The sequence below is a fragment of the Colossoma macropomum genome, unplaced genomic scaffold (genome assembly GCF_904425465.1).
Source record: "Colossoma macropomum unplaced genomic scaffold, Colossoma_macropomum, whole genome shotgun sequence".
Taxonomy (NCBI): Eukaryota; Metazoa; Chordata; class Actinopteri; order Characiformes; family Serrasalmidae; genus Colossoma; species Colossoma macropomum.
In genome coordinates this window covers 1,925,192-1,951,419 of record NW_023494795.1, presented here as the reverse complement: position 1 = coordinate 1,951,419, position 26,228 = coordinate 1,925,192, and the positions used below count along the sequence as shown (strand labels likewise).

The 26,228-nt window shown below is 41.1% G+C and overlaps 1 protein-coding gene across 3 annotated transcripts in view; it reads right to left on the bottom strand.

Annotated features, from left to right (window-relative positions):
- Positions 1-3,167: 3,167 nt before the first annotated feature.
- cad (carbamoyl-phosphate synthetase 2, aspartate transcarbamylase, and dihydroorotase) overlaps positions 3,168-26,228 on the bottom strand; it is a 32,737-nt gene continuing 9,676 nt past the window's right edge. Inside the window, exons 16-45 of one of the 3 annotated variants that reach the window (XM_036581170.1) lie at positions 26,044-26,156; positions 24,442-24,692; positions 24,073-24,319; positions 23,194-23,292; positions 22,390-22,614; positions 21,174-21,356; positions 20,582-20,800; positions 20,179-20,346; positions 19,183-19,365; positions 18,942-19,046; positions 18,456-18,698; positions 17,418-17,499; positions 17,111-17,277; positions 16,815-16,979; positions 16,498-16,629; positions 16,172-16,373; positions 15,123-15,313; positions 14,870-15,010; positions 14,684-14,770; positions 14,000-14,138; positions 12,370-12,408; positions 11,803-11,841; positions 9,893-10,059; positions 7,654-7,728; positions 5,512-5,724; positions 5,068-5,193; positions 4,760-4,915; positions 4,515-4,616; positions 4,306-4,400; positions 3,168-3,832 (exon numbers count right to left, since the gene is read on the bottom strand). In XM_036581170.1, coding sequence (XP_036437063.1) covers positions 3,733-3,832; positions 4,306-4,400; positions 4,515-4,616; positions 4,760-4,915; positions 5,068-5,193; positions 5,512-5,724; positions 7,654-7,728; positions 9,893-10,059; positions 11,803-11,841; positions 12,370-12,408; positions 14,000-14,138; positions 14,684-14,770; positions 14,870-15,010; positions 15,123-15,313; positions 16,172-16,373; positions 16,498-16,629; positions 16,815-16,979; positions 17,111-17,277; positions 17,418-17,499; positions 18,456-18,698; positions 18,942-19,046; positions 19,183-19,365; positions 20,179-20,346; positions 20,582-20,800; positions 21,174-21,356; positions 22,390-22,614; positions 23,194-23,292; positions 24,073-24,319; positions 24,442-24,692; positions 26,044-26,156 — 4,454 coding nt within the window. In that variant the 3' untranslated portion in view covers positions 3,168-3,732. The remainder of the gene's footprint in view (positions 3,833-4,305; positions 4,401-4,514; positions 4,617-4,759; positions 4,916-5,067; positions 5,194-5,511; positions 5,725-7,653; positions 7,729-9,892; positions 10,060-11,802; positions 11,842-12,369; positions 12,409-13,999; positions 14,139-14,683; positions 14,771-14,869; positions 15,011-15,122; positions 15,314-16,171; positions 16,374-16,497; positions 16,630-16,814; positions 16,980-17,110; positions 17,278-17,417; positions 17,500-18,455; positions 18,699-18,941; positions 19,047-19,182; positions 19,366-20,178; positions 20,347-20,581; positions 20,801-21,173; positions 21,357-22,389; positions 22,615-23,193; positions 23,293-24,072; positions 24,320-24,441; positions 24,693-26,043; positions 26,157-26,228) is intronic. The other 2 variants (XM_036581171.1, XM_036581172.1) reach the window with 2 other exon arrangements.

Genomic DNA, 26,228 nt, shown 5'->3' with positions numbered 1-26,228 from the left:
TTTATATTAATTGGTTCCACAGCAAAAGCTCGAACTACGAGCAGCACTCAGCCAGTCTCCTGCACATCAAGACGATCCAGTAGATTCATTTATGTCATGAATAACGTGCAGTTATTAATCTGAATGATACTTTAATTCTCCGTCAGTAATTTTTCTTTTTGATGCATAAAAGACTTAAAATGTGCATTTTGATTAACTGGTTCCATCTACCCTCAGTTTACCATAAGACGCATTAATCAGCAGAAAAAATAAAGAAAAATAGAAATTTCGGTAAATCTTTTTTAAACTGTATTTTGAAATCAGCCGTTTACCTGTGTTAATGCTCCTCAGTTCTCAGTATGCTGGTCATTCTAGCACCGCAGTGCCAAATCCTGAAGCCATTTAAATGAGTAAAATAAGAAACACAGGAAGCTGTTCAGTATGTATTCTTAGTCTTCTTCTAAAATGAACCAACTGAAAGTGTGATGATTATTCTTTTATTTTTTTGTGATTTTAGTTGTTTTGTTGTTGTGCTTGAATAACAGTGTCTCCCAGCAGTGACTGCAGGGATACTGAAGTGTTCTTCTACTTCAGGGGTGAACAGCTCCGGTCCTGGAGGGCTGGTGTCCATCACAGGGGATCCACCACGCTGCCCAAACACACCCACTAAAGCTGGCGATTAATGAGTGAGTGTAATCAGGTGTGTTTGAGCAGGTAAATCATCAGACCGTGCCTCTAAGACCAGAGTTGTGTGTCTAGATCATTGTTTTCAAGTTTTAATTTTATAAATGCTTTACAACTGCTCTATGTGAAATAATTATATATATATATATATATATATATATATATATATATATATATATATATATATGCGAATATACAGAGTTATTGGATGGTATGGTATGGATATGCAGGCTTAATTTCACAGAGCTTGCTATCTACTCTTTTAGGAAATATCTTCAGTTTTTCTAAAATTTCTAGGTGTAAAAATAATTATTTTGAAATTTGAACAAAAGCACATACAAGTCATTGCAGCATAATTTTAATGTCTTGTATTTAATTATTTGAAGAGAAGATAAAACTTGCAGAACTCACCCTGTTCTTTTTCGAGATTTCAGTAAAATGTTTTCAGTAAATAGTGTGTTTATATTTTGGTTCAGTATAGCTAAAATTAGCATAATGGTCAAGATCTCCTTTTGGTGTTATAATTAGGGAAAATGTTGCTGAACATACCAGACTAAATTTTACATAACGTTTTTTTGAGAAAGAATCACACCCTGTTTGTGACTCACGTGCTGAAATAGCACTCAGAACTCACTTTAGTAGATACTCTATTAGACATTCTATAGCTGTATATAACTGGCCGCTATGCTGATTACAGCAACAGTGAACTACAAATTGCAATCCATGCATTTTTAGTGCTACTCTTATACTCAAAGTCAGCAGACTGTGCTGGAGAGTCAAGGAGCCTTATGTAAGTTATGCCAGCCTTTATTGGCCTTCTTCATGAGTGACCTGGTTTTCACCACAAATTCCCACAGACACTCTCCAAAATCTTGTAAAAAGCTTCCCAGAAGAGCAGAAAGGGGAACCAACTCCATATTAATGCATATGGAATTAGAATGGGATTCATAGAAGCTCCTGTAGGTATGATGTGTAGGTGTCCCAATAATTTTGTCTTATAGTATATATTAAAAGTGCATTTTTTTCTTTACAAATATATCTAAAGCACAAACCACGTGAGGGGCGCTTATTAGGTAAATCCCGTTGCACAAATGATTGCTTAGTCAGTGAATTTCCAAAGACTGCTTTCAAAATGGCCCAAAATGGACTGGCGACCTGTCGTGTGTGTCCTGCCTTCCGCCCATTGACCGCTGAGATAGGCTCTGGCTCCCCCTGCTAGATGCCACATTTGTGATCAATTTATTTAATATGATGTAGTACGTGTGATGTAGGGGCTGTAGCGGTGTTGGTTGGTACCACTCTCTGCCATAATGTATGGCATGCCAGGGATATTATGGCATACTGCACCTGGCATTACTCAGCCTTGACTTTTAGATCATATATCAAAACAAAACTGATTGCCATTTCTACTAACAATCTTCTCTATAATTTATTTACTCAAGGAGATCAACATATTGTAACATTCAGAATGTTAATAATAATAATATTTTTTATTTATATATCACTTTTCATGCTGGTGACAGCTAAAAGTGCTTTACAGACAGGTGATAAAAGTTATACAAGAAATAAGTATTAATTTAGAATCAGAAGAAAATGAAACATCAAATTAGAAGATAAAAACCACGAGTCGTAGAGTTTTAATGAAGCTCTGAGTTAAAGAGCTGCGTTTTCAGATGTTTATTAAAAGTGAGCTCTGAGCTCGACTGTCTAATAAAAGCTGAACTGAGCTCCACAGTTTAGAAGCAGAATAACTGAAAGAGTCTCTCCATGTTTTCTGTGTTTTACTGAAGGTGTCTGTAGGTCAGTATCTGCAGATCTAAGATCATAAACAGACACTCTGTGATGTAGGCGGAGCTTTAAGGTCATTTAGAGCTTTAAAAACTAGTAGCAGAGCTTTAAACTCTATCCTGAACGATTCAGACAGTCAGTGCAGCTCTTTTAAAGCAGGACTGATCTGATCTCTCTGTGGTGTTTTTGTTGATGCTGCTGTATTTTGTACGAGTTGTAAAGGATGGACTGTTTTCTTAGGAAGTTCAGTAAGAAGATCATTACAGTGATCAACTCTGCTGTAACAAATGCATGAACAAGTTTCTCTGCGTCACTCTGAGAGAGAAAAGGCTGAACTTTAGTGATTTTCTCAAATGATAGAAAACCGTGTTGATTGAGGGCAACAATTTTTTGTTACTTTGTGAGAGCTCCCCCTTCTGACTTACATGTAACAATGCCCACCAACCCCGGTTTCCCCTAAAGCTATAACCCTATTTGAATGAACAGGGCACAATAACAACGTCCATGATGTGTATAATAATCAACCTCTTCACCTCCTTCATTGGCCCTTCTGTTACATTAGATAGCAGCTGTGACTGTTTGTCTCTTTCTGCATTTGCTCTAGAGTGAAGAGGTCTTTTCTGCCCAAAACATCCCAGCATGAAGAATTCATATGACTTCATACTCACACAAGAAAGTGGGTTTAGTCAAATGAAAGCAGAGTGTAAAAAGCTCAGTGATTGTGAAAAATCAGGTTTTATTATCTAAAAATAGAAATTGACAATAGCCAAATTCATAATCACCACATTGTTGCAAAGCACTGAAAGACAGTAAATCGATGGTGAATAATGAACAGTAATTACTGAACTCTTCATTTGCATTAATGGAGCAATAAAATGGGAATGCTTACTGCTGGTCAAGCAGCACTGGAACAGTGTGTAAACTACACGCCTGACTCATTTGGTCAAAATCCATTTCTTAACATTACCAAATTACTACAGTTACTTAGAAAGTTTAGAAAAATCCACTAACTGGTCCTTTTAAATGGTCTATGAAACACTGAAGGTTTTGCATAAGGATAGGATGCTGCAGGATTTCTGTACGGTTGTGATCTGTGATGAGGAGTGACAGCCAGTGGCAGTGCAACAAAGACGTTAAGGACAAATAACTATGAATGACGTTGTGCGTTGAAAAGACATTGAAACACAAACACTGCCCTCGTAAAGTTATTCTAAAGTTCTCTCTAAGCAGCACTCATCAGTTCCCTTTAACCAGCTGATCCCTTCATCTTCATCAAGGTTTTTACCGGCCAAGCACAGTGGCTAACAGCGCCATCCTGATGTACATGCCATTCTCAGCCTGCCGGAAGTAAGCAGCGCGAGGATCCGTGTCCACCTCCACACTGCACACAAGATAAGTGTTAATAGTGGAATGAAACCAGAATTTGAGCACAAGAAATGAAAAAAATCTTTTGCCTTAAAATATTATTTACAGGGCAGGATATTTTGGCGGACAATATTTGTCAACATATGGGAGATTTTAATTAATATCAGTCCGATATTGAAATTATAGCACACAATAGCCCTTGGTCAAAGTTCCTATGTCACACTCACCTAAAATATGTTCACTACACGTTATATATGCATTATAATAAAAAAAAAAAAAGTATTAATGGTTACTGATACAGGTATTGCCACAATAAGGTGTTATTTGTTATCAGCTCCATATTGTGCACCTCTACTGTATGTACACTTATAATACCATCAACATAATTGCAATAAGCTCCAAAAATGGTTTTCCTAAAATGCGCTACCTTTTAAAAGTACATGCACAAAAACACTGTTAGGTCGTATTCAGCTGCACCTTTGACCATACCTAATTTCATTAACTCTTGGAAGTGGATGCATGACAACCATTTTCCTCTTGGCTCCAGTCATTATGTGAGGGGTCAGGATGAACTGACCAAAGCACTATTAAAAAAAAAGAAAAAGAAAACGAAATATGTAACATTCTTCAAATAAAGCAGCAGCACATCCATAACAGAAAGTACATAAACACAATGCAGTCATATGAGAGAGTCTTACTGCCTTGTATTCCTCCTCAGAGGCAAAACGCTCCTTCTGAATCCTCGTCATGTAAAGGACATCGGTTTCAGGAAGGGCCTCTTCGATACTGTTGAACTCCTCCTGTCGAAACAGCCAAAGACGTGAACGTGTGTCTCATTTGATAAACGACAGAAAGACACTGATATTATAAAAACACTGATATTACAAACAGAACTGAACATAAATCTGTGTTCTACGCTGGAGAGAAGACTGAACATGTGCACCTGCTTTATGCCTTTAGAGGCCACGAAGTTGACAATCTCAGCAGGCATGCTGAGGTTTTTGGGGGCTACGTAGCGCAGGGTGATCCGGTACTGGGTGAGGAGCCTGGCTAGGGAATGCACAGTCCTGCCATGCTTCAAATCGCCCACCATGGTGATCTGTGTACAAGACAGGCATTACATTTAACTGCATCCAAAACAGAAACCTCAAGAAAAGAGAGATAGATCCATACATGCATACATAAATGTGCATCATTCTAGTATGCTGTTGTAGACCGGCTAAGCGAATGAACTTTCTGCTGTGTTCTTACAGTCATGCCATTCACGGTGCCCAGCTCCTCCCGAATGGTGAAGACGTCCAGGAGGGCCTGAGTGGGGTGCTCCCCAACCCCATCCCCAGCGTTGATCACTGGTCTCCGACAGTGCTTTGCTGCTTTCTACAATGAAGGAATAGCATAAATCACCCATCGACTTCTAATCCAAAACGCACTTTAACTCAGTTTTCTGTAATGTTGTGAACTATAATGAGAGACAGCAGCAGTGAAATAACGCCATGCTAAGTAGAAGTAATTAATTAAAAACACTTAGACGTTACACTGAAACACTGGTTTTAAAAAATTCACTTTCAATAATTCACTTTCAATTAGTGTGTATAAATATTACTAAATCAAATAAATAATCCATCCATCCATCCATCGACAAGGAAAAGAAAAGGAAACAAAAAGAAAAACAGGACCATCTGTGATGTAACCCACCTCTACAGCTCCAGGTACTGGATGGCGCAGCACAATCACATCAGCGTAGCAGCTCATGGTCTGCACAGAGTCGGCCAGAGACTCGCCTTTCTGGGTGGAGGACGTGCACTCGCTGAAGTGAACCACCGAGCCGCCCAGCCGCTGCATGGCCGCCGCGAAGGAGCTGCTGGTGCGAGTGCTCACCTCATAGAACATGGAGGCCATGACCTTCCCCTGAGATCAACACAAAGACCTGATTAGGCTGAACCAGTGATTTGTAAAATGTAAAATGGCCCCGAATATTCTGTAATAACTCTCTCTAGGACGAAGCAATCTGAATGAAACAATGAGCTCCTCGGTATATGGAGCTTCAAACAAGCTGGGATGCCCCTGCGTCGGAGCGATGAGGTAGGCGCCGGACAGCCGTCACGAAGTTTAACCCCCGTTTGCAACTTCTGGGAGCAGACCCCCCCGTACCCCTTCATGTGTCTGGCAGAAAACTGAGCTCACGTCCAGCATCGCATGCAATCGATTACACAATAGCGTATTTTTTGGTTCAGATTGCTTCATCCTAACAGGAGTTGCAGCAGAATATTCGGGGCCTCTTTCGAGTGAATCTCCCTTGTACTGATCCTCTCAGAGAAGCAGATATATTGGCTTTAGTAACCATGTTTATATGCACACAATAGCTCGACTACATTCTTAATTAAGCTCTATTCAGACCTAGTTTTACATGACGAGGTAGTTTTAATTTTTATTTTTAATGTTTCATTTAAAGTAATTGGCACCTTTTATCTATAAAATTAGCAGGAGAAATAAACTCAGGTTATACTGAACGTGAGCAAACCGACATGCCAGTAAAAATACAATCATACTGTACCAAGAAATACAGCATCCTGCTTGTTTTACTTGCTTTGCTTGACTGAAGGAAATCTATGTGAATCTTGTATCCTGAGTCGAGGTTGGGTGCCCTGTTTTGTTTCTATCTTGTTTTCTCCTGGTTTGAAACAGGGAGCTGTGTTAGTGATTTGTTGTATCCTTTGACGTTAGTTTAGTTTGCTGCTAGTTTGTTTGGACGTTAGCTCTCTCCCAAAGCCATATTCCCTTTTCTACATCTTCCTTTATGTAACTATACTGTATTCAAGTCATCGGTTGGTAACTTCAGCTATAGCTTTTCTCCTTTTTGCTATTTCCTACTATTTTGCCTTTAAAACGACTCTAAGACGACTAACCCATGTTTATGTGAACTGAAAGAAACGTGTAAGATTTTACCACCAAAGTACGTGTTTCTGACGTTTCATTCCGACAGCTGGGTTTGTGTTTAGTTATACTTCGTACGCCACTGTCGTTTCTGAATTTTGTCGTCATTAACAGATTTATTTGGACCTGTAGTAGAGAAGTTCTTGGGTGTTGTATCCCTTCTTGATACTCAGCATAGAGATTGTTTTTATTATAAAGACATAATCAGAAATTATACATCACTTGTCTAATGTCTTAGAAACCGTAAAATAGTTGGGCCCCGTGGAGGTGTTCATTGTTTATCTGCTGCTACTTAAACCGATCACAGCTGATGCTTTTATACGCTACTCATTTTAATTTTCATTCAAATTATTTGTAAAGTCTCAGATTAAGACTTACTGTAATTCATTATAAGCCTCAATCATTCACAGTGATCTCTTTTGCTGGCCAAAATTTTGGTGCATCCCCATTTTCTTTTTTTTTGCTTTCCCCCCCAGTTTTCTCCCCAATTTAGTCATCTCCCCCAATCACACGACACTCCCAGCACTAGGAGGCCAAAGGCAAACACAGGCTTCCTCTGAGTCCTGTGAAGAGTCAACGCATCTTTTTGAAGTGTCGCTAATGGAACATCACTGGACAGCTGAACGTGCCCGGAGGAAAGCGCTAACCACTTATGCTTCTGTTATGTCAGCTAACAGACGCCGGCGCTGACTGGCATTACGTTTTGGTGATGGGGGAGACAGGGGGGCTATCCTACCCATCCAGAGAGCGAGGCCAGTTGCGCTCTCTTTGACTCCCGGCCACGGACGGCTGTAGGGATAGAACTCCTGATGGTACGGCCAATGGTTAGACGGCTGCGCCACTCGGGAGCCCCCTGTGCATCCCCAAATTTGACTATAGATCGGTGCAGTAGTGCCAGCTCACCTTCAGGATGTCCAGACTCCTCTCTTTCTGCACCATCAGGCGAAGCGTGTGAGCCACATTGAACATGTGAGACATCTGAAAGCACAGAGAAGCAGCCTGTGAGGCATCTTAGCAAAACAAACGCACAACACCAACGAGCTGCTTATAAATGCTGTACTGAGTCCAAGGCTTTATTTATCTGTACAAGTAACCAGTTTATTTTGGTCTATTTAGCATTCAGACTGTATAGTGTGACACCAACACCACACGTGTGAAGACTTTTCTGCAGTGCTGCAAACTTAGACTTCAAGTACTATTATTTCTTACAATCTATTAGGGCTGAACGTTCATTAAAACGGATTAATTTTCTAATGTAAACACTGAAAAACACTTTACCTGCTACCACTTTTAGAAAACTCTAAATGAATAAAGCAGGCACTGGTAAATACTAATTATTGTTTTAGAGCTCTAATCTGAGGCGACAGTGTCAGCCTTGGCGCCAGGTGTGCTGCAACACAAGTTTCCTGCTGCTCCAGTTTGCTAGCTTGCTTTCAGCTGCATTCATTTCTGAGAAGTGAAGCGAATCATATGTAGAGTCAACAATTACCTAGAATTATGTTCAGTCATGCGAAGCTTACACTGTTCTCTGGAAAGGGCCCATTATTCGCTGATAACGGGCCCCGTTCTTCCTAAGTTTGTTCTTAAACGCGCTCGAGAAAGATCCTAAGAAAAGGTCTCCGTCAGATTCATGAAGTGCTTAAAGCGCAGAACCTTCGAGCTCTTGAGTGTGTGTAGATTCTGTTCTTACCCAAGAACAAACTGATATTTGATACTGATGATTGAAAAACATTGATAAAAGCCAGAATCTTCGTGAAAGTTCTTTTTCATTTGGTAAATGAGGCCCAATGTTTTCTACCGACTGAGCAAATGTTATTAAAATTGCTAAATTGAAACATTCAAAACATTTCTAATGAATACTTTTACCACTTTTCTATCACACTAGCTCGCGTTACCTTAGTGACCTATTAACAAGTGATCATTCAAAACTTGCAATACATCAGAAAACATTCCAGTTTACATTCTGGTGCATTTTGTGGTCATGTACTACAGGGAGATTCACTCGAAAGAGGCCCCAAATATTCTGTAATAACTCTCTCTAGGACGAATCAATCTGAACGAAACAACGTGCAACGAGCTCCTCAGTATATGGAGCTTCAAACAAGCCAGGATGCCCCTGCGCCAGAGTGATGGGGTAGGCACCGGACAGCTATCACGATGTTTAAACTCTCTAAAACTTGCCAATATATACAGGAACATGGAGCGCCGCTTAGAAATGTGTCTGGCAGAAAACGGAGATCACTATAAGCGTCGCATGTAATGCAATTGATTACACACATGTCAAGATATGCAGCGTATTTACGGGAGTTACAGCAGAATATCTGGGGCCTCTTTCGAGTGAATCTCCCTGTAGTTTTTGGTGGAAGAGTAAAAAAGAGGCTACAAACATCATCAGCTCTGCCCTGTAAAGATGATCTCACAGCCGTTATTAGATTAACGGTGTATCGATGAATTACTTCTGCTTTCTTTCAGGTTTTATCTTAGTCTAAGTCTACTGTTTACAGAGAGTACGAGGACATCAGCATCGCTTCCTTGGAGACGCTTCCCTCCATCGCCAATTACATTTCCCAGGGCCCAAATTAAGTGTATACTACCACCTACTGTTTATTCCAAGGGGACATGTTTCAGTAAGGAGTATCAGTGAGGATCATGTCTAGAGAGAAAACCAGAGTCCTTAGTTTCTCAAAATCACTGAAATTAAACACATCTTGAGCTCATATTTTCTTTTTATACATATAAACTATTAAAATAATACTCACTGGAATGTGAGCCACATGCTCAATGACTCTGACATGCTGAGAGAGCAGTGTTTTAAACTGAAGGTTGGTAAACCTGATGTGTATATTGAATGTGTATGTATAAATTTATTTTTCATAAAGATATTTTTAATTTAAGTACTACAACGGGGCTACACAGCTAAGACTGTCCCCCTCACCCTCACACCTGTGTAATGTGATGTGATAAACGTGATTTGATTTGATTACAAAACCTACCACAATCTACCATTTCCAGCTGGCGCTTATCCCCCAGGAAAAGGAGCGATCTTTTCCATTTAAACCAAGACACTCTGAAAACGTGTTCACACTGCAGTAGAAATAACTCCCTCAGAAAAAGAAAGACAAGAAAGACATGATCAGTCTACCTGCTCCTTGCTAAACTGGCGCACAGACAGGATGTGCTGGCCCACTAGAGGGTGCAGAAGAGGTGAGGTCTGGAGATGAGACACGACCTGGGGCTGGCCTGCCTGAGGGGACAGGATCCTGGCCAGTGCAGGGGGGTGTGCGTATCCATCGCCAGCAGCAGCCATCTCTGTAGAGAGAGAAGAAAGGAAGTCAGAAAAAAAACTAACAGACAAACTGACCATACTGAGCCATCATATTTAATACTACATAATATTTAATGTAATCTACACTCTTTATTAGCACAGGCTTGGCAGCTCAAAGTTTTCATGCATTTTTAGCTACGCTGCCACTTTTGGGGTGTCCAGCTCAGGTCCTGGAGAGATGGTGTCCAGCACAGTTGGGCACCTTCCCTGCTCAAAGCACACTGGATTCAACTCAGCATTTAGGTACCTGGTTAGGTAGGTGTGTTTGAGCAGAGAAAGCAAACAAAAAACCCCAAAACAGAGTAAACAAACTGACACTCCTGCTGTACGCAATACTAAACTGAACTACAAGTGGCAGAACCATCACAGCGAGAATCAAGAGTAAGAACTTCGCTAAGGAACAGACAGAGGAAGGAAAACAACCACAGAACAGAGCATGCACAAAGAACCCAGAGCGACTGTGGGCAGAGGAGAGAAGCACTACAGCAGGTATAGACTTAAAATATCTACTGTGGATTTTTCATTTTCTGCTTACAGGTGACGTCCAACCTGGAGAGAGTTAAGGTTAAGCTGAAGAGGGCAGCAGTTTACTTAGTGTCGTATCCGTGTGAGCAGATACGCAAACTAAACAGATGCAGGTTGGACTTGGCTTAACTTTGACCACCGGAGGAAATGTGGGTGTTGATTCTGAAGCGGCAGAGCATCGAGTCAACGTTCCGCTTAAACGGGAATGAAATACTGGAATAAGAAGCCAATTTCAGCCTCGTAGTAAAAGAAAACGGTAACGATGTTGTTCTGACAAACCAAACTACTTACCAGGATGTAAACCTGGTTAATTAGCACATGCAAAAGTTTGGGCACCCTGGTCAATTATATGTGTTGTTGATTTTCTATGCGAGTTAAATTCTCTCGATAAAAGACACTTCTGCACATTTAATGCACAATTTGCTAAATTTTACAATGAGGCGCTGGGGGGGGCATGAAATGTGTCCACACACATATTATATATATATGTATGTATATATATATTTTAATTATACACACACACACAAATGTGTGTGTAAAGTTTTTATCCCACAGAAAAGTGTCATATTTAAGTCTGTTCTCTGTAGACGGAGCCTTAAATTATTTTCACATAGAAAATAAACAAAACATGTAATTTGTCCAGGAGTTTTCAGACTTGTCTGTAGCTTAAACACTTAATATGGTTTTCATATGAAGAAAATGCCATCTGCTCATCCTGGACACCTGTTCACACAGTTTGTCTAGTTAACTAGCACATTAAATATGAAACCAGTTAAATTATGACCCGAAAAGCTATAATGTTGATATACAAACTTATTTTTGTAAAAATGACTAAATCTATCTTGTATATTGTATAATTTATTTTTAGCCGTTTCTTTTTACTTGCTTTAGCTCAAACTTATGGGCTTAAACAAAAAGCCACGTTTTCCCCCCCGTAGTGTTAATTTAGTACCTCGGTTTGTCAGAATCTTGCCGAACACTTCATTGTTACAGCTGTTCACATTTACAGGCTACACTTAAGCAGATTATGTTTTATTCACATAAATAATCAGATATCAAAACACATTTTTTTGCAGCCCTCTTAAAGGCCCATTAGAATCAGAAGAAGCTTCCCATTAAAGCAGCTGACAGATTAATGGACAGTACAGGGCGAAAGTACAGCGAAAGGAAGCTCTGCCAGAGTAACTCTACAAACTTCGAACCTGATTCACACGCTCTTCTTATCGGTTTCTCCTCTTCAGCTGCACATCATCACAATCAGAAACAGAAACGTTAGTTAGTGCACAGTTACGGTAAACATCCCAAAATCTTCTCAGATCTGAGACATTTCGGGTCCCATTTTGTAAAAATGATCAAATCAACTGTAGTTTAGATATTAGCACTTCAGCGCTGCTGCGGTCAGACCTTCTTTTCTCCTCAGCAGAGCAGAAAGACGTTTATATGACAGTGTGGACTTCGTTATAGTAATTAAGTAGTATTTAACCTCGTTAGAGCATATTTAACATACTTAGAGGGAATCTAATCTCTGGCTAATGTAGTCCTACAGTTTGGCAATGAGAGTGACAGCATTAATTGACAGACTTGATTTAAAGATAAAAAAAAACAAAACAAAAACAAACAAAACAATATCATGCATTTAAATTTAAGTAACTTTAAAACCACAAACAGAATCTGAGTCAGCATTTCATTCATTTGTTGATTAGAGTTTAATTGTACACTGTACATTGTATTAATACTGATTTTTTACTGATTTTTTTGTCAAACTTTACCAACAGCTTGCAGGAGGTGAGAAGGTGACCTCAATAAACCTGTGCACAAAAACGGACTGCTTACACACAGGGACAACACTACGATCTTCACACTACAAAGGGTTAATTGAATCGATTTTCAATATTTGATGCCAATGTAAGAATTAATAACAACTACCAAAACAACCACAACAGGTGAAAACTGACACTTCTAGCATGTAGAACAGCTACTGATAGGCCACTCCTTAGTGCTGGGCAATAAAACCGTCTTCATTCCTTATGATGAGGTTTCTCAATCAGGATGATCAGATTATTAAACTTTAAAGTTTCATTTTTTTGGCTCATTTACACCTGAAACGTACAGCTCCGCCCATCAGGCAGCAAACAACATGGTTGAGAAGCAGAGATGAACAAAAAGTAATGAACTGTTTTGTTGCAGTGTTTGATTCATCTCCCCATAACGGTACTTTGACTTCATTAACAACAAAAGTGCTACTTTGATCTTTAGTCATCAGAGTAAAACTAAATGTGTTTCAGCTCATAAACCAGTCAGATGAAAGTCCAGGTCAGTTTAAAATACTCAGTTTTGAAAGATGAAAGCAGAGCAGCGCTCAGCTCAGCTCAGGCTCAGCCCTGATGTGTTCAGAGACGCTGAGTGTAGCGCAGAGAGAGGATGACTTTAGTAGCATGCAGGGACATAATATGCTCAATTTCAAATCACTCAATTTTTTCCCCTAAATGAATTAAAGAAACTAGTTTATTAACAAGCTGCCAAATATGCCTCCAAAAACCTGCTGAGATCTCCACTCATCACAACTTCCACTGTGATGAAGCACAGAAGTGGTTAGCATCTAAACATGTACTCTGTTTTTACCATTTCCTTTAAACACTGCTGGTTTAGAATAATGAGCATGATGGCTATTTATTTTATTGTGCGTCCCTATTAGCTAGCTAGGTTAGCCTATGGGTTGTAGAACATAATTATATTAATAATTGAGTAATCTAGAAATATCAAATATACCAATAATCTAAGAATAACTCTTTCTTGGTGCTAAAATAGTGCTGTAACCGTTAATCAGTACGCACAGGCAGAAAGCTTGGACACCTGCCCTTTCAGAGAGTGATCTAAGTAGTATCTTCTGCTACTACTACTTACTATCTACCTACTGATTTCAAGTTCTAAAATCATACAGAACTGAGCGACTGCAACCACTAATTCCGCCACTGCAGACTCACATTATCAATTATCTGATTGGTCAGCAACTCAAAGACTATTTGACTACCTTGAGCTGACCTTTCTACAACTCACGAACGCAGTGTACAAAAGGCACAGAGCGCACAAAACACAAGGCGCCTAACGCAGAAACAGCAGGCCGCACGCCTAAAATCTGAGTAAAGGTAAAACCTCGTAATGTAGATTTTAGCATTATGCGATTTTGATCACTCAAATAAGCCTGAAATATTTTTTAGACTTAAATCTGAGGATTACAAGATGCCTATAATAATTAGCAATAATTATTAAATAACAATGTAGAAAAATTCATTGTGATAAATTATTTGGCCATCTTGCCCAGCACTGGTGGTACTTAAGTGAAGGACAGTAATTAAGCACAAGGACACAGAATTTGGCCATTACAGCCCAGATTAGTACCTGGTGGCAGGCCAGGGTCAGAGGCACGGTGGACCCGTGGTGGGAGAATGAAGCGTCCTTCTCCAGCTGATCTGCGTGGGCTCGAGGCACGAGTACGGAGGGAGTCACTGGGAGTCGCCTGCCGGGGGCGCTCAGGAGTCTGCAGAACACAAGAATGAGTAAGATGGAACTAGATACCAAAGTCAAATCACTCATGTAGCCATTCCTACAAATTGCAATACACAACAGAAAGCATAGGGGGCGACATGGTTTCTACCAGGTTTCTAGTGGCCCTGTGATGGGGTAAAGCAAGAGGAAACCATAGAAAGCATAACAGTCTGATTATGTGAGTGAATAACAGTCGAGAGAAACAGTTATGAAGTTCAACACTTTTATGATACCGACTGAATAAATTCAACACAACCCTGGACTGAAAAATCTAGACTGGAGATCGTTTGTCTAAATTACGTTCTGTATGCATGTCTTTAACGGCTTCTTCGTTAGCCAGCGCTTCACTGCAGGCAGTAAATATACCTACTTTCAACACCTCACACTCATTTATGGTTTACGGGACACCATGTCTGGTTTGTAATATTAAAATAAACTACTGTCCAACTCCAGGTAGTTCTGATATTGGAGAAATCTGAACACCACCCTGCCTTAGAAGACTAAAACACAGATGATGTCTAACTGGTCATTCATTACCTTTGGAACATCCTTTGCTGTCTCAGGGACAGCTGGAGTTGATGACCATGTTCTGACATCCTGACCGTAGCCAGGAGGAGCCAGTACCTAGTAGATAAAACCAAAAGAGGAAAGGATAAACGAAAACAATACTCAAATAACTGGAAGCAGCTTGAAACTAAAGACCAATGCGAGATGACCATTTACCTGTCCGTCAATGTAGGCCACTTCGCCTCTCAGCACCACCCTCATGACTTTACCCTTAACCTTCATGCCCTCAAACGGTGTCCACTTGGACTTCGTGAACTGCATCTGCTTTGGGATCATCCACTCTTGCTCCAAGTCCACCTAGGAAACGCAGACATTACAAAGAAACAAATAAGTTAAAAGAAATTATTATTACAAATCAAATCACACAGATCCACACAGCCGTCTGGTCACCAGCATTATCACCACACACCTCCACATAGGTGTTCTCCTGAGCAGGAAGAGAGAAGATCCGAATTGGGTTCTCGTACAGCCTCTTGACAATGTCGTCTAGGGTGAGGCGACCCTCGCTGACGGCAGTAAGCAGCAGAGGCAGCATGGTCTCGAGGCCGGGGTAGCCGGGGGGAGGCTTCTCACAGTCCTTCTCCTCCACCGAGTGAGGAGCTGCAGTTTCAAACCACACATGAAGGAGTCAGTCTTGTTAAGATGCCTTCAACTACTTCGCATACAGATCACATTTAAAAGATATTGTGAACAGCCAAAAAAAAAAATAAATAAATAAAATAAAATAATAATCAGATTTGGGCCACTTTTACCTGCTGTGTGAATGAAGCCTAAATGAACTCAAGATGTTTAAATATGCTGCAGTGGGCTGGATCTGTGCTGACCGAATCGATAGATTTCTGTCTAATCTCATTTCAGACCAGTCATATTAAACATGACTGACTTTTGTAGACTATAATCTGGCTGCATGGCTCATAATTAAGGCTGCAGCAAACGACTATTTTCACTATAAATCAGTAGATCGGTCCACCATGCCATCGATTAATCGATTAGCTGGGAAATGAAACCCTGCAGATATTAGTCTGACAATAAAGATTCATTAAACAAAATTAAAATGAGGATTGTTTCATAAAAACTAACTATTTTCTTATGCATATTTTCTAATAATGGCTCTTCTCTGGAACACAGCAATAGAACATCTGCATTGCATCTAAAACACTTTCTTGCTTTTGCACCTTTCAAAAAAAACACAAACAAATCTTACAAGACAGTCTAAGGGAAATATACACTCAGTACTGCCCCTGGTGGTCATTCACTACTCACATAACCTCAGTTACATTCCTAACTAGTGTCCTCTGCGTAGTTTTATTAAGTGTACATGTCATTACTGTATTCGTTCTGCTGTTGTTCTGGTATTAAATGAGGTTCTGAAAATTGTGTAATTGCGCTGCTATCCGTATCGACTGAGGGTGCCTTTGCCGTGGTTCGGCCCAAATCAGGCAAGAAACCCATCCTCACCGTGATCAGTGGCAAAGCAGTCAATGATGTCCAGATTCTCCCACAGGGCCTCCATGTCTTCTCGGGTGCCCAGCATGGGTCGCACCTGTGCTCTACCGTCCCCGATAACAGGCACGTTGTCCTCACAGAGGAAAAGATGGTGAGGTGACACCTCACACGTCACTCGGATGCCCTTCTGCTTGGCAGCTCGGATGATCAGGATCTGAAAATTAGGAATGCATGGAATATAAAAATCATACAAAACCCAACCAACACTAAACCACCATGACAATTAATTATGCTACATCAAAACAGCTTTTAGACATCATACAGTCTTGCTGACCTACCTCCTCTTTTTTGGCTACATGGCAGATGTGAACAGGTCTCTGGTAAAGCTGGGCTACCATCAAGATGGCCGCCACGGTCTGCTTCTCTGCATGGGCCACAATGGGCAAGTTCTTCGGCCACTTCTCGAAGTGCTGCAATCAAAAAGAGAGTTTCTCTAAGACATGACAGATGACCAACGTCCAGTGTGATATTATCTATAATTCACACTGCCTAGTACCTTTAATAATGCCCAGTAACGAGTTTTTCACTGTTGATTTCCACTTCTTACCCTTAAATTATCATTGGCTGTTTTTGGCCACAATTATCCGTTTCTTACCTCCATCCACAAAGAAACATTGTCCATCTTCAGGGTTGAATAGGTATCATTCAGGTACATCTTCAGACCAGCAGTGGCGTTCGCGATGGACGGTAGAATAGTGGCGTTATCTGAAGCAGCTCCCACATACAGGGCGTAGTCACAGCGGCATCCAGCCTTCGCCAGCTACAAACATTGATGGAAAGAATGAAGGAAAAGCGTCTGAGCCAAAGCAGACCTCACATCCCAGAGCACATCTGAATCCTTATTGGAGATTCCTTAACTATATTACACACTGTTTCTGAAGATGACGTTACCTTCTGGACCAAAGCGAGAGAGCTCGGGTCTATGACGGCAGGGTTGGTGTTGGGCATGGCGCACACCATGGTGACCCCTCCTGCCAGGGCGGCGGCCGTGCCTGAGGAGAAATCTTCTTTGTGGGTGGCTCCAGGCTCTCGCAGGTGTACGTGGACATCAATGAGACCTATGTGAACAGGAAAAACACAATATGGAAGCCTGTTCCGTAAAGAAGCACTATAGTTTGTTTTGATTATTTCTATTTATTTATTTAAAGCAAGACTATACAAAATCATGACAACATAATGGAGAACTGCTTATAATTACCAGGCAGACGAATCAGTTTCTGGGAGGTCATGCTGTCAATGTGAGTCTTTACTGGCGGCGCTCCACCAATCTGTCGTAACGCCTGCCAAAACAAATGTATATTTAGCAGAGCCATCAGCTAAACTCATATATATATATATATATATAACACACACACACACACACACACACACACAGCTTTATTCAAAGTGACTAAGATAAAAATGAGCTGCTGGATGTTGTTTGCAAACACACTTTAAATCTCTAATTAAACTGGTCCAGTTTGTTTCAGGGGTGGGTCAAGAGGGAGTCACGGCTATTAATGGCTGAGAACCACAACTGAACTTTGCGACTCTTATAGACTCCAAAACAGCACCACACAAGACTGACACTAAAGTGTCAATAATGGCCTTATTCGCAGAAGTGGGCTATTTCCCCACTGTCTGACAGATGTCTTCTACCTTTTACCCGATTTTCTCCCCAATTTAGTCGTCTCCAATTCCACCCGCTAGTTAGTCTCCCCCAATCACACGATGCGATCAACGCTAGGAGGGTGAAGGCAGCACAGGCTCCCTCTGAGACCTGTGAAACCAGCCACCGCTTCTTTTCGAACTGCCGCTCATGCAACGTCACTGGACAGCCGAACGCGCTCGGAGGAAAGCGCCAACCGCCAGATCTGTTACGTCAGCTAACAGACGCCTGCGCCGACTAGCATCGCGCTGAGTGATGGGGGGAGAAGGAGGGGCCATCCTACCCACCCAGAGAGAGCGAGGCCAACTGTGCTCTCTCGGACTCCCGGCTACGGACGGCTGTAGCATCACCAGGGATCGAACTCGTGATCTCCTGATGAGGGACAACGCTTAGACGGTTGCGCCACTCGGGAGCCCGTTTTCTACATTTTAATAAGCATAATGTGTACTTTTCATTTACTTTGACCATCACAATTTCACTTCACAGTCTAAACAGTCGTTATGGCTTCAGACTCAATCTTGGTGAATAAAATGAGTTTGCAGAATCCAGCAAAGCCCTTAACATATTAGCTTACTGGCAGATTCTTACCTGGACAAACAGCTTGGTGCACTTGATGTCAATGATGAGCGGTACAGAGTAGTCCACAGCCATGCGGCGGGTTCGGTATCCTTTAGTGACAAAGGAGGACAAGCGCCGTCCACCAGAGTTTCGCATGGACAGGTTGATGACCAAGTCAAAGTGGTTCTCCTCCAAGTAATCCATGATGCTCCTCTGCTTCTCCTTGTTGGGGCTGTCACTTTCCTCCTCAAAAGGCCAGTCCACAGCCATAACCTAACCACACACAGAAAAATCAATAAATGACTATCATTTATTAATAATTGACTATAATGTTTGGTGATATTAACCCAAACAGTACTTTCACTTAAAGTGCTAATGTTGCTCATTTTCAATAAGAGAGGCCTGTTGGTGTTTATGGTGTTATTTGGTGTACCCTGTCCTGCCCTGTCCTGCCACACAAAGCAGACATGCAGAACAAAAGGAATCAGACAAGTATTACAGCATTTTTCACCGTACCTTCACACCATGCTCAGTGTAGAAGTCTGCAGTGCCCAGGCTGGCATACAGGTTATAGCCTAGACTTTCCAAAGCCTGAACTGTGGGCAGCAGCTCACTCTTATTCTGAAAGACAAGAAAACATGAACAAAAAAGATGGACAGTTTAACAAGAGCTTGTACTTATAATAAAGTCACTAGATTGTCAGAATGACAGAAGCAGTGAAGAGCAACAAAAAACTGTTCCCTGATTTGTATCTTACCTTGTAGCTGCCAATGGAGAGCAGAATGTTCTTTCTGGGGATTCTGAATCCTGTGCTGAGCATGGCCTTCAGGTAGGCCTCATAGCGGTTCTCACCAAAGCAGGCCACCTCGCCAGTGCTGGTCATCTCCACCCCCAACACCACGTCGGCCCCAGCCAGCCGAGAGAAGGAGAACTGGGGAACCTTCAGGGAACACATTCACAGCTTATGCAGACCAGGTAATACAGTCCAATAAAAAATGCTACCATCACAAATAATGCACGAAGGCTAATATTCAGCATTACAAAAATAATAGGCAGCAGCTGGAATGACCTTATCTTTCATTGCTAGGGTTACGTTTGGCCACTGATTTGGACAAAGAACAAACACAAAGTTTGACAAGATTAGAGATGCACAACTGAAAGAGCAGATTTCTGTCCAAATACACAATCAGCACGTTTATCATTTTGATTTCGGCCGATCCGCGTAGCAGTTTTTTTTACATAATTAAGGTGCGGCAGGTTCACTCAAGCTGTATTTAAATGTTGATGTTATTTGTGGCGTAATTATGCATGACTTCACGCCAAAATCCAGTTTCATTTTACTTTCAATGTAGCACTTAATTTGATTATGTGATATAAATATGCTTCTGATTTTTCATTTAAGAACTTAAAATGCAAGTTTGGCCCCTTTAATAGCAAACACTGTTTATGTTGCAACTTTGGCTGATAGAAAGTATTGAAAATGTGCTGTTAATGTTAATTTAAATTGAGAATGGAAATAAACAGATTTAAGGAAGTAAAAACACCACGGCCAGTTTGGCTGTAAATAAATCAGACAGACAGGCAGACAGACAGGCGGACAGACAGACCAAACAAACAAACCACACCCTCAACATTACATGAATACAGACAGACTATCAGAAACACGTCCAGAACAATGAGAAGTTCAGACACAACACCGTTTATTTTGAAAACTACTCTGATGACTGAAAGGCTGCTGGCCGGCTGTTCTTACCTTAACTCCCACAATGCCATTTCCCCTCATGAGCCCCACAGCTTCCACTTCTTCTCCCATGATAACTTGTGTTGCCAGGGCCACGAGGTCGACGCCCAGCGTCTTGGAAATGAAAGGGAAGGAGCGCGAGACTCGCACGTTGCACTCAATCACCTTCAGCTGGTCATCCTGTATTGACAGACAGAGTCAAGACAAAAATGACCAAGCTGAACTGAATCAAAGACGTCCAAATTCAGACGGGCTGGACTTTCAGCTGAAATTGGCTTTCAAGAAACTTTACATCCAAGGCATGTAAATTATGGTCACTTTTAACGGAAAACAAAAGCTTGATGTCTGTTTCCTCGAGTCAGAAGAAAACAGAAGTTTCATAACGAGGCTGTGGGAATAACTCAGACACTCGTACCTTAGCAATGAGCTGCAGGTTAAACGGCCCTGTGACCTGAAGTTCTTGGCCAATGTTGTGGACAATTAGCTTAATGCGCTCCATAGTCTTCTGGTTAATGTCCTGAGGTGGTGTGACCAGCGTAGCATCCCCTGAATGGACACCAGCATTTTCCACATGCTCGGACACTGCTATGGCAATGACCGCTCCATCACAGGCAACAGCATCGACATCAATCTCCTGCAACACAAGAACAACCAACACGTTACTTACAGATCTCAGTTCAGCTAATTAAAGACTTTATGTAAAGTGTATAAGCATTTACAGCACGGTGATACTTTTCATGCTGAAGTGGTGAAAAGTTAATCAAGTTTTAAAAAGCAGAGCAATACCAAGATGCACCACCAGATGGCTTTTGATGCCTTCTGCTTACATCCAGCATTATCTTTCAACATGGCACCTTTTGGCAAGTTTAATCATGCCGAATACACTTTAACTTCCTTTTACTGTTTAACCGCCACCAGAAGCAACTGACAAGACTCCACTTGCTCTCCCACCCCACAAGCCACCTACACACCACTTGGAACAACAGCAGACAGGCAAAGTGACTAACCTTGGCCTCCTGGATGAATTTGGATATAACGACGGGGTGCTCTTTGGACACGGCCACAGCACTGCTCATATATTTCTCCAGGTCGTTGTCAGAGTAGGCGACATTCATAGCGGCTCCGCTAAGCACATAGGACGGCCGCACCAGGCACGGGTAGCCCACCGTCTCGCAGAAGTGCATGACCGACTAGAGAGGGAAAGACAAGCTGGATTAAAACAGGCTCAGGCAGGTGGGCTTCACCTTTAAGGAGAATTTTACAGACGATTCTTAAAAGTTTAGCACAATGAAAATCATTAAGATGTAAACAAAGTCATTAACAGAGGTTTTGATATGAAAAGCTCAATCTAGAGACTTATTCACAGTGGAAGTTTCAGACATCTGAACACCTATAAAAGCTCCCTCACAGAAAGTCATGGCATAAAACGGTTAAGACTGATATGCTACCCGACGCCCGGGACTTCCTTTATAGTAGTTTTGCCATCAGGTTTTGGCCTAAAACTTTGTTTTTTTAATCTGTTCATGCCAGAGAGGAACACACAGGGCATTGTAAGGCAAAGTAGCCCTCAAAGGAAACAGATTTTTCAGATTCATCATAATTTTACTATTTTCAGCATTAAATTTAAAATTTAGAGACACAGGTAGAAAATCACTGATTGGCTTAGATAGTAAATAAAGTGGCTACAACTGCATGGTAGACATCACCACCCCTGCAAAGAAATCAGTGCTGGTAAGTTTTTCTTCAACTAACCATTTCACATCAAAACAGCCTGAACAACTTTGTTTATATGTAAATAACTGAATTGTGCATAAAATGAAAAACAAACAAAAAAAACAATATGGAATTGTCCTTTAAGAGGTATTATTTCTGCAAATATGACTATGATGTCCAATATAGTCATAATATAAGACCTATATGCGCTATCCTATGTTAGCATCTTTTAATAAACAGCAAATAGGAATCTCTAAATATTTGACAAATCTTTTGAAATGAAGATGTTCTCTATTAAGCCAGCCACGATGGGAAAAAGTTTGCTTAAAACAGAAAAAATAAATAAATAAATATTATATATATATATATATATATATATATATATATATATATATATATATATATATATATATATATATATATCTCACTTGTCAGAAAGCACATTTGCAGCAAATGAATAAAAGCTAGAGAAGTGAAGACCAGTTAGAATGAACAGTTCAGGTGCAGCACCTCTGTATCAGACAGCTCTTTCCAGCGAGGCTGGCTGATTCCAATGGTGTCCAACATCCTGGAGAACTTGAAGCGGTTCTCAGCCGAGTCAATGAACTCCGGTGAAGTGCCCAGGATCCGGCACTGCTGCCTGTGGAGAGCCATGGCGATGTTGTTGGGGAGCTGGCCTCCCATAGAAAGAATAATTCCCTCGGGATTCTCCATCTCATAGATGTCCATCACCACCTGAGATTCAAGCCAGAGTTCTCAGATTTCAGAAAACAAACAGACGTGGAGGAAAAACTAACGAAAAAAGTCTTTTTACTGCCAGAATTTGTGTCGTCTGATAAGCTGAAACTGTAATTGGTCATTCTTCTTACACGTTTGATAAATCACACATTTACAGACTATAAATTGGTTCTTGTTAAAATAATAAAACAGTAAAGCTTAACATACGAATCAGCCTCAAAGCTACTGTTACTCTAGCTTTGTTTCACTGTTTTATTGTTATTATTGTTATTATTATTGTTATTATTATTATTATTAGTCTTTATTAGTGCTTTCTTGTGTTGCTACAAATTGCTCTGAAGCCAGACAGTATATTTAGACTGATATAAACCTGGACTACACATTAAAAACGAACTAAATATGTAAATGAAGTTACTTTTGTCCATCTTAAAGCTGCAGACACCACCGACACTTAAAATTGATCAACTTAACGATTCAGTTCTGAAATGAAAATTCATACAACATAAACAAACGGTCGCTCTTCATTATTCACACATGACCTCAAACTATTTAACTACAGGTTCACTCAGGCCTCACCTCAAAGGAGATCTCGTCAAAGTAGAGTCTGTTGCACATATCATAGTCTGTGCTGACCGTTTCAGGATTGTAGTTCACCATGATTGTTTTGTAACCCATCTGAAAAAGAAACCAGACCAAAACATTAATTATTCATAGTTTTAGAGATGAACCAACCCAGCGTTTTCTCTGCCAGTACAGAATCTGATATCTGAACTCAGGGTATCAGCACATTTCAAGACTGATCTGACACCAATGATCTATAAAGGCACAAACAAATATACAATAGAGATTAATGTACCACAGTGGACACGGTCATACACTAAGAGTGTTCATAATATTGCGCAAACTTTTAAATAATATTTTGCTAGACGGTTTATAAAACTGCACATATACAATTTACACTGAGCTAATCTGTTTAATAAGATTAGTATTGCTCAGAAACTGATCCAGTTTATTGATCACCATTCATTTGATTCAAAAAGACTGAGAGACACTCATGACCTGATACAGGGATGCATCAATAACCTTTCTGCATAATGAGTAAACAAATTAATGTTTACATCTTGGCTGGTCAAGCTGCGGGTGAACGTCCTCTAAAACCAGACATACACTGGGCCGTAAAAACGGCGTATTCAGACTTCGGTACAGCAAACGTTGAGGGTTTGTGCCTGTTTTGTTAGCCTCTGTGTGCTCAGCCTTGCAGAGAAAGTGATTATGATCATGTTTGTGTGCCGATTGTCTCGATGCCTTTTCATGAGTCAATAAGTACGGTATTGGGCCGATACTCAATACCACTATCGGTATCGATGCATCCCCAACCTAATCCAAACTGAGCTCACTTTAAAGATCATATTTCACAGATGGTCAATGCGAGTTTACCATATCTAAAAGACCCACCTTCCTAAGCTCCATGATGCAGCCCACGGCACACCAGTCAAACTCCACGCTGCTGCCAATGCGGTACACACCAGAGCCAATCACCATAACGTGGGGCTCCTCGAAGGCCAGGTCACACTCCGTGCCATGATAGGTCAGGTAAAGGTAGTTGGTGTGGGCGGGCCATTCAGCAGCCACCGTGTCAATCTGCTTCACCACCGGCAGAATCTTCCAATCACGCCTCAGCTTCCGTACCGCCAGCTCAGTGCTGCACAAGACAAACAATCAGAACTCAGAGAAATGAACCTACAGAGAAACGGAGGATGAAGGAAGCGACAGGCAGAGGAGGAGGTGTGGTTTGTGCAGCCATGTGCTGTACCGTCTCCATACCTCTGCACAGCCAGAGCAATCTGCTTGTCAGAGAAGCCCAGCTGTTTCGCCTTCTTCATCACGTGAGGTGGCATGGCACTTTCGTCCTGATTAAACGTTTCCAGAAGCTTCTCGTGGTCTGTGATGTTTTTCATCTTGTGCAGGAACCAGCGGTCGATTTTGGTCAGCTCATACAGGCGGTCAACATCGTAGCCAGCATACAGAGCTGCGGCCAGCACGAAGATACGCTTGTCTGTAGGAATCTGCAGCTCCTGAGAACCAGAAGAAAAATACGATTGTTGAAGCAAATGAGGACTAACAAAAGAAGAGAACATCGCATAGTCAGTCCTGTGGACGAGGAAAACGATGCAATTAATAAAATACATAATTAAACCATGGACTTTCCTCCTGTCTGTAGCGCTAGGAGTGGGCAGCAGGTTCGTGTATCTAGTCAGGCAAGAGCCGTCATAACAGTTAGACCAGTGCGCCACAAAAGTGCAGATCATGTGACGTACAAGCAGCACAAACCATGCTAACTGTAACCTATTTGGCCCGTTTTGGTGTTTCAGTCAAGTTTAAAATGAAAAATGAACACAGCAGGTCCCTCAAATCGCCGCCCGCTGTCTAGTGCGTCGCAACTGAAGCAGCCCGCGCTTCCTCTCGTACCATGTAAGTGATGTGGGCTGATACAGTCTTGAGGCTTTGGGCACAAAACAAGCTGTAGACCAGTTGATACTGAAGCATAAATGACTAAAATTTTCCAAATTCCAGCAGCGTCTGATGGTCGGATGCTGAGTGCATGAGATTAATGACTTAAGAAATCTGACAAAAATGAATTTACTATTAAACTGGCTTGGAAAAGCCAAATTACTGTTCTTCATAATCTTCTAGTTACTGATATTCTTCGCTCAAAAAATGTTTCTCATCCTGCAGTTTGAACTGGAACACTAAACTCTGCAGGATCATAGAACCTATAACTGATTAGGTTGCTTGTGCTTTTCTAAGCAGATGTACAATTTTCATAAAACGATCGTTCGAAGATAGGTACCGGTGGATTTAAGGTACCAGCGCAAGATTGCAGTCTATTTAAGGTAGCAGGGGATTAAGGCAGCAATGAATTTAAGGTATTAGAGCTTTCTACAGCCATCAGGCTCCATTATGAAGTTTATGAAGTTTAACTTTCCAATGTGATTAGCTGGCTTTGACAAGCCGACTTATAGTTTATTCACCATTTTTCACTTTTTAGTTCAGCACTGATGTAACGTGCACAGCAGCCAAAATATTGCCACAAGTGCTAATTCTTCAACCCCAAATTGATGATTGATTGTTGCTGAGATGCAACAAATACCTGAATAATGATTTCAAATTTTGGCTAAAAAAATAAATAAAAACAAACACCACTTTAATCTGGTCATGTGAACGAAGCTTCAGGTACATTAGTTTAGTTAATAACCAGTGATAAAATTCAGGACTGGAAACTGGATTTAAGGTCCAGATCTGAAGACCTCTGAACTCAACAGCAGTCTGAACAGTTTAAGAGCACACCGTAAATGCAGGCACTTCCTGTGAGCCATGCTGATGCAGTTCATTAGTAAGACAAAAGCACAGATCTTCAGCACTAACCTGCTCAGACAGCGGTTTGATGGTGTGGTCAAACCCAACACAGTTCTCATCTACCATCCTCAGAGCTTTCTGGAAGGCCTCTTCAAAGCTCCGACCGATGGCCATCACTTCCCCTGGAAACACAGCACAGTGAACTCGCACCAAAACCAAACTACACCTTAAAGAAAACTGCACACTTTTAAAGA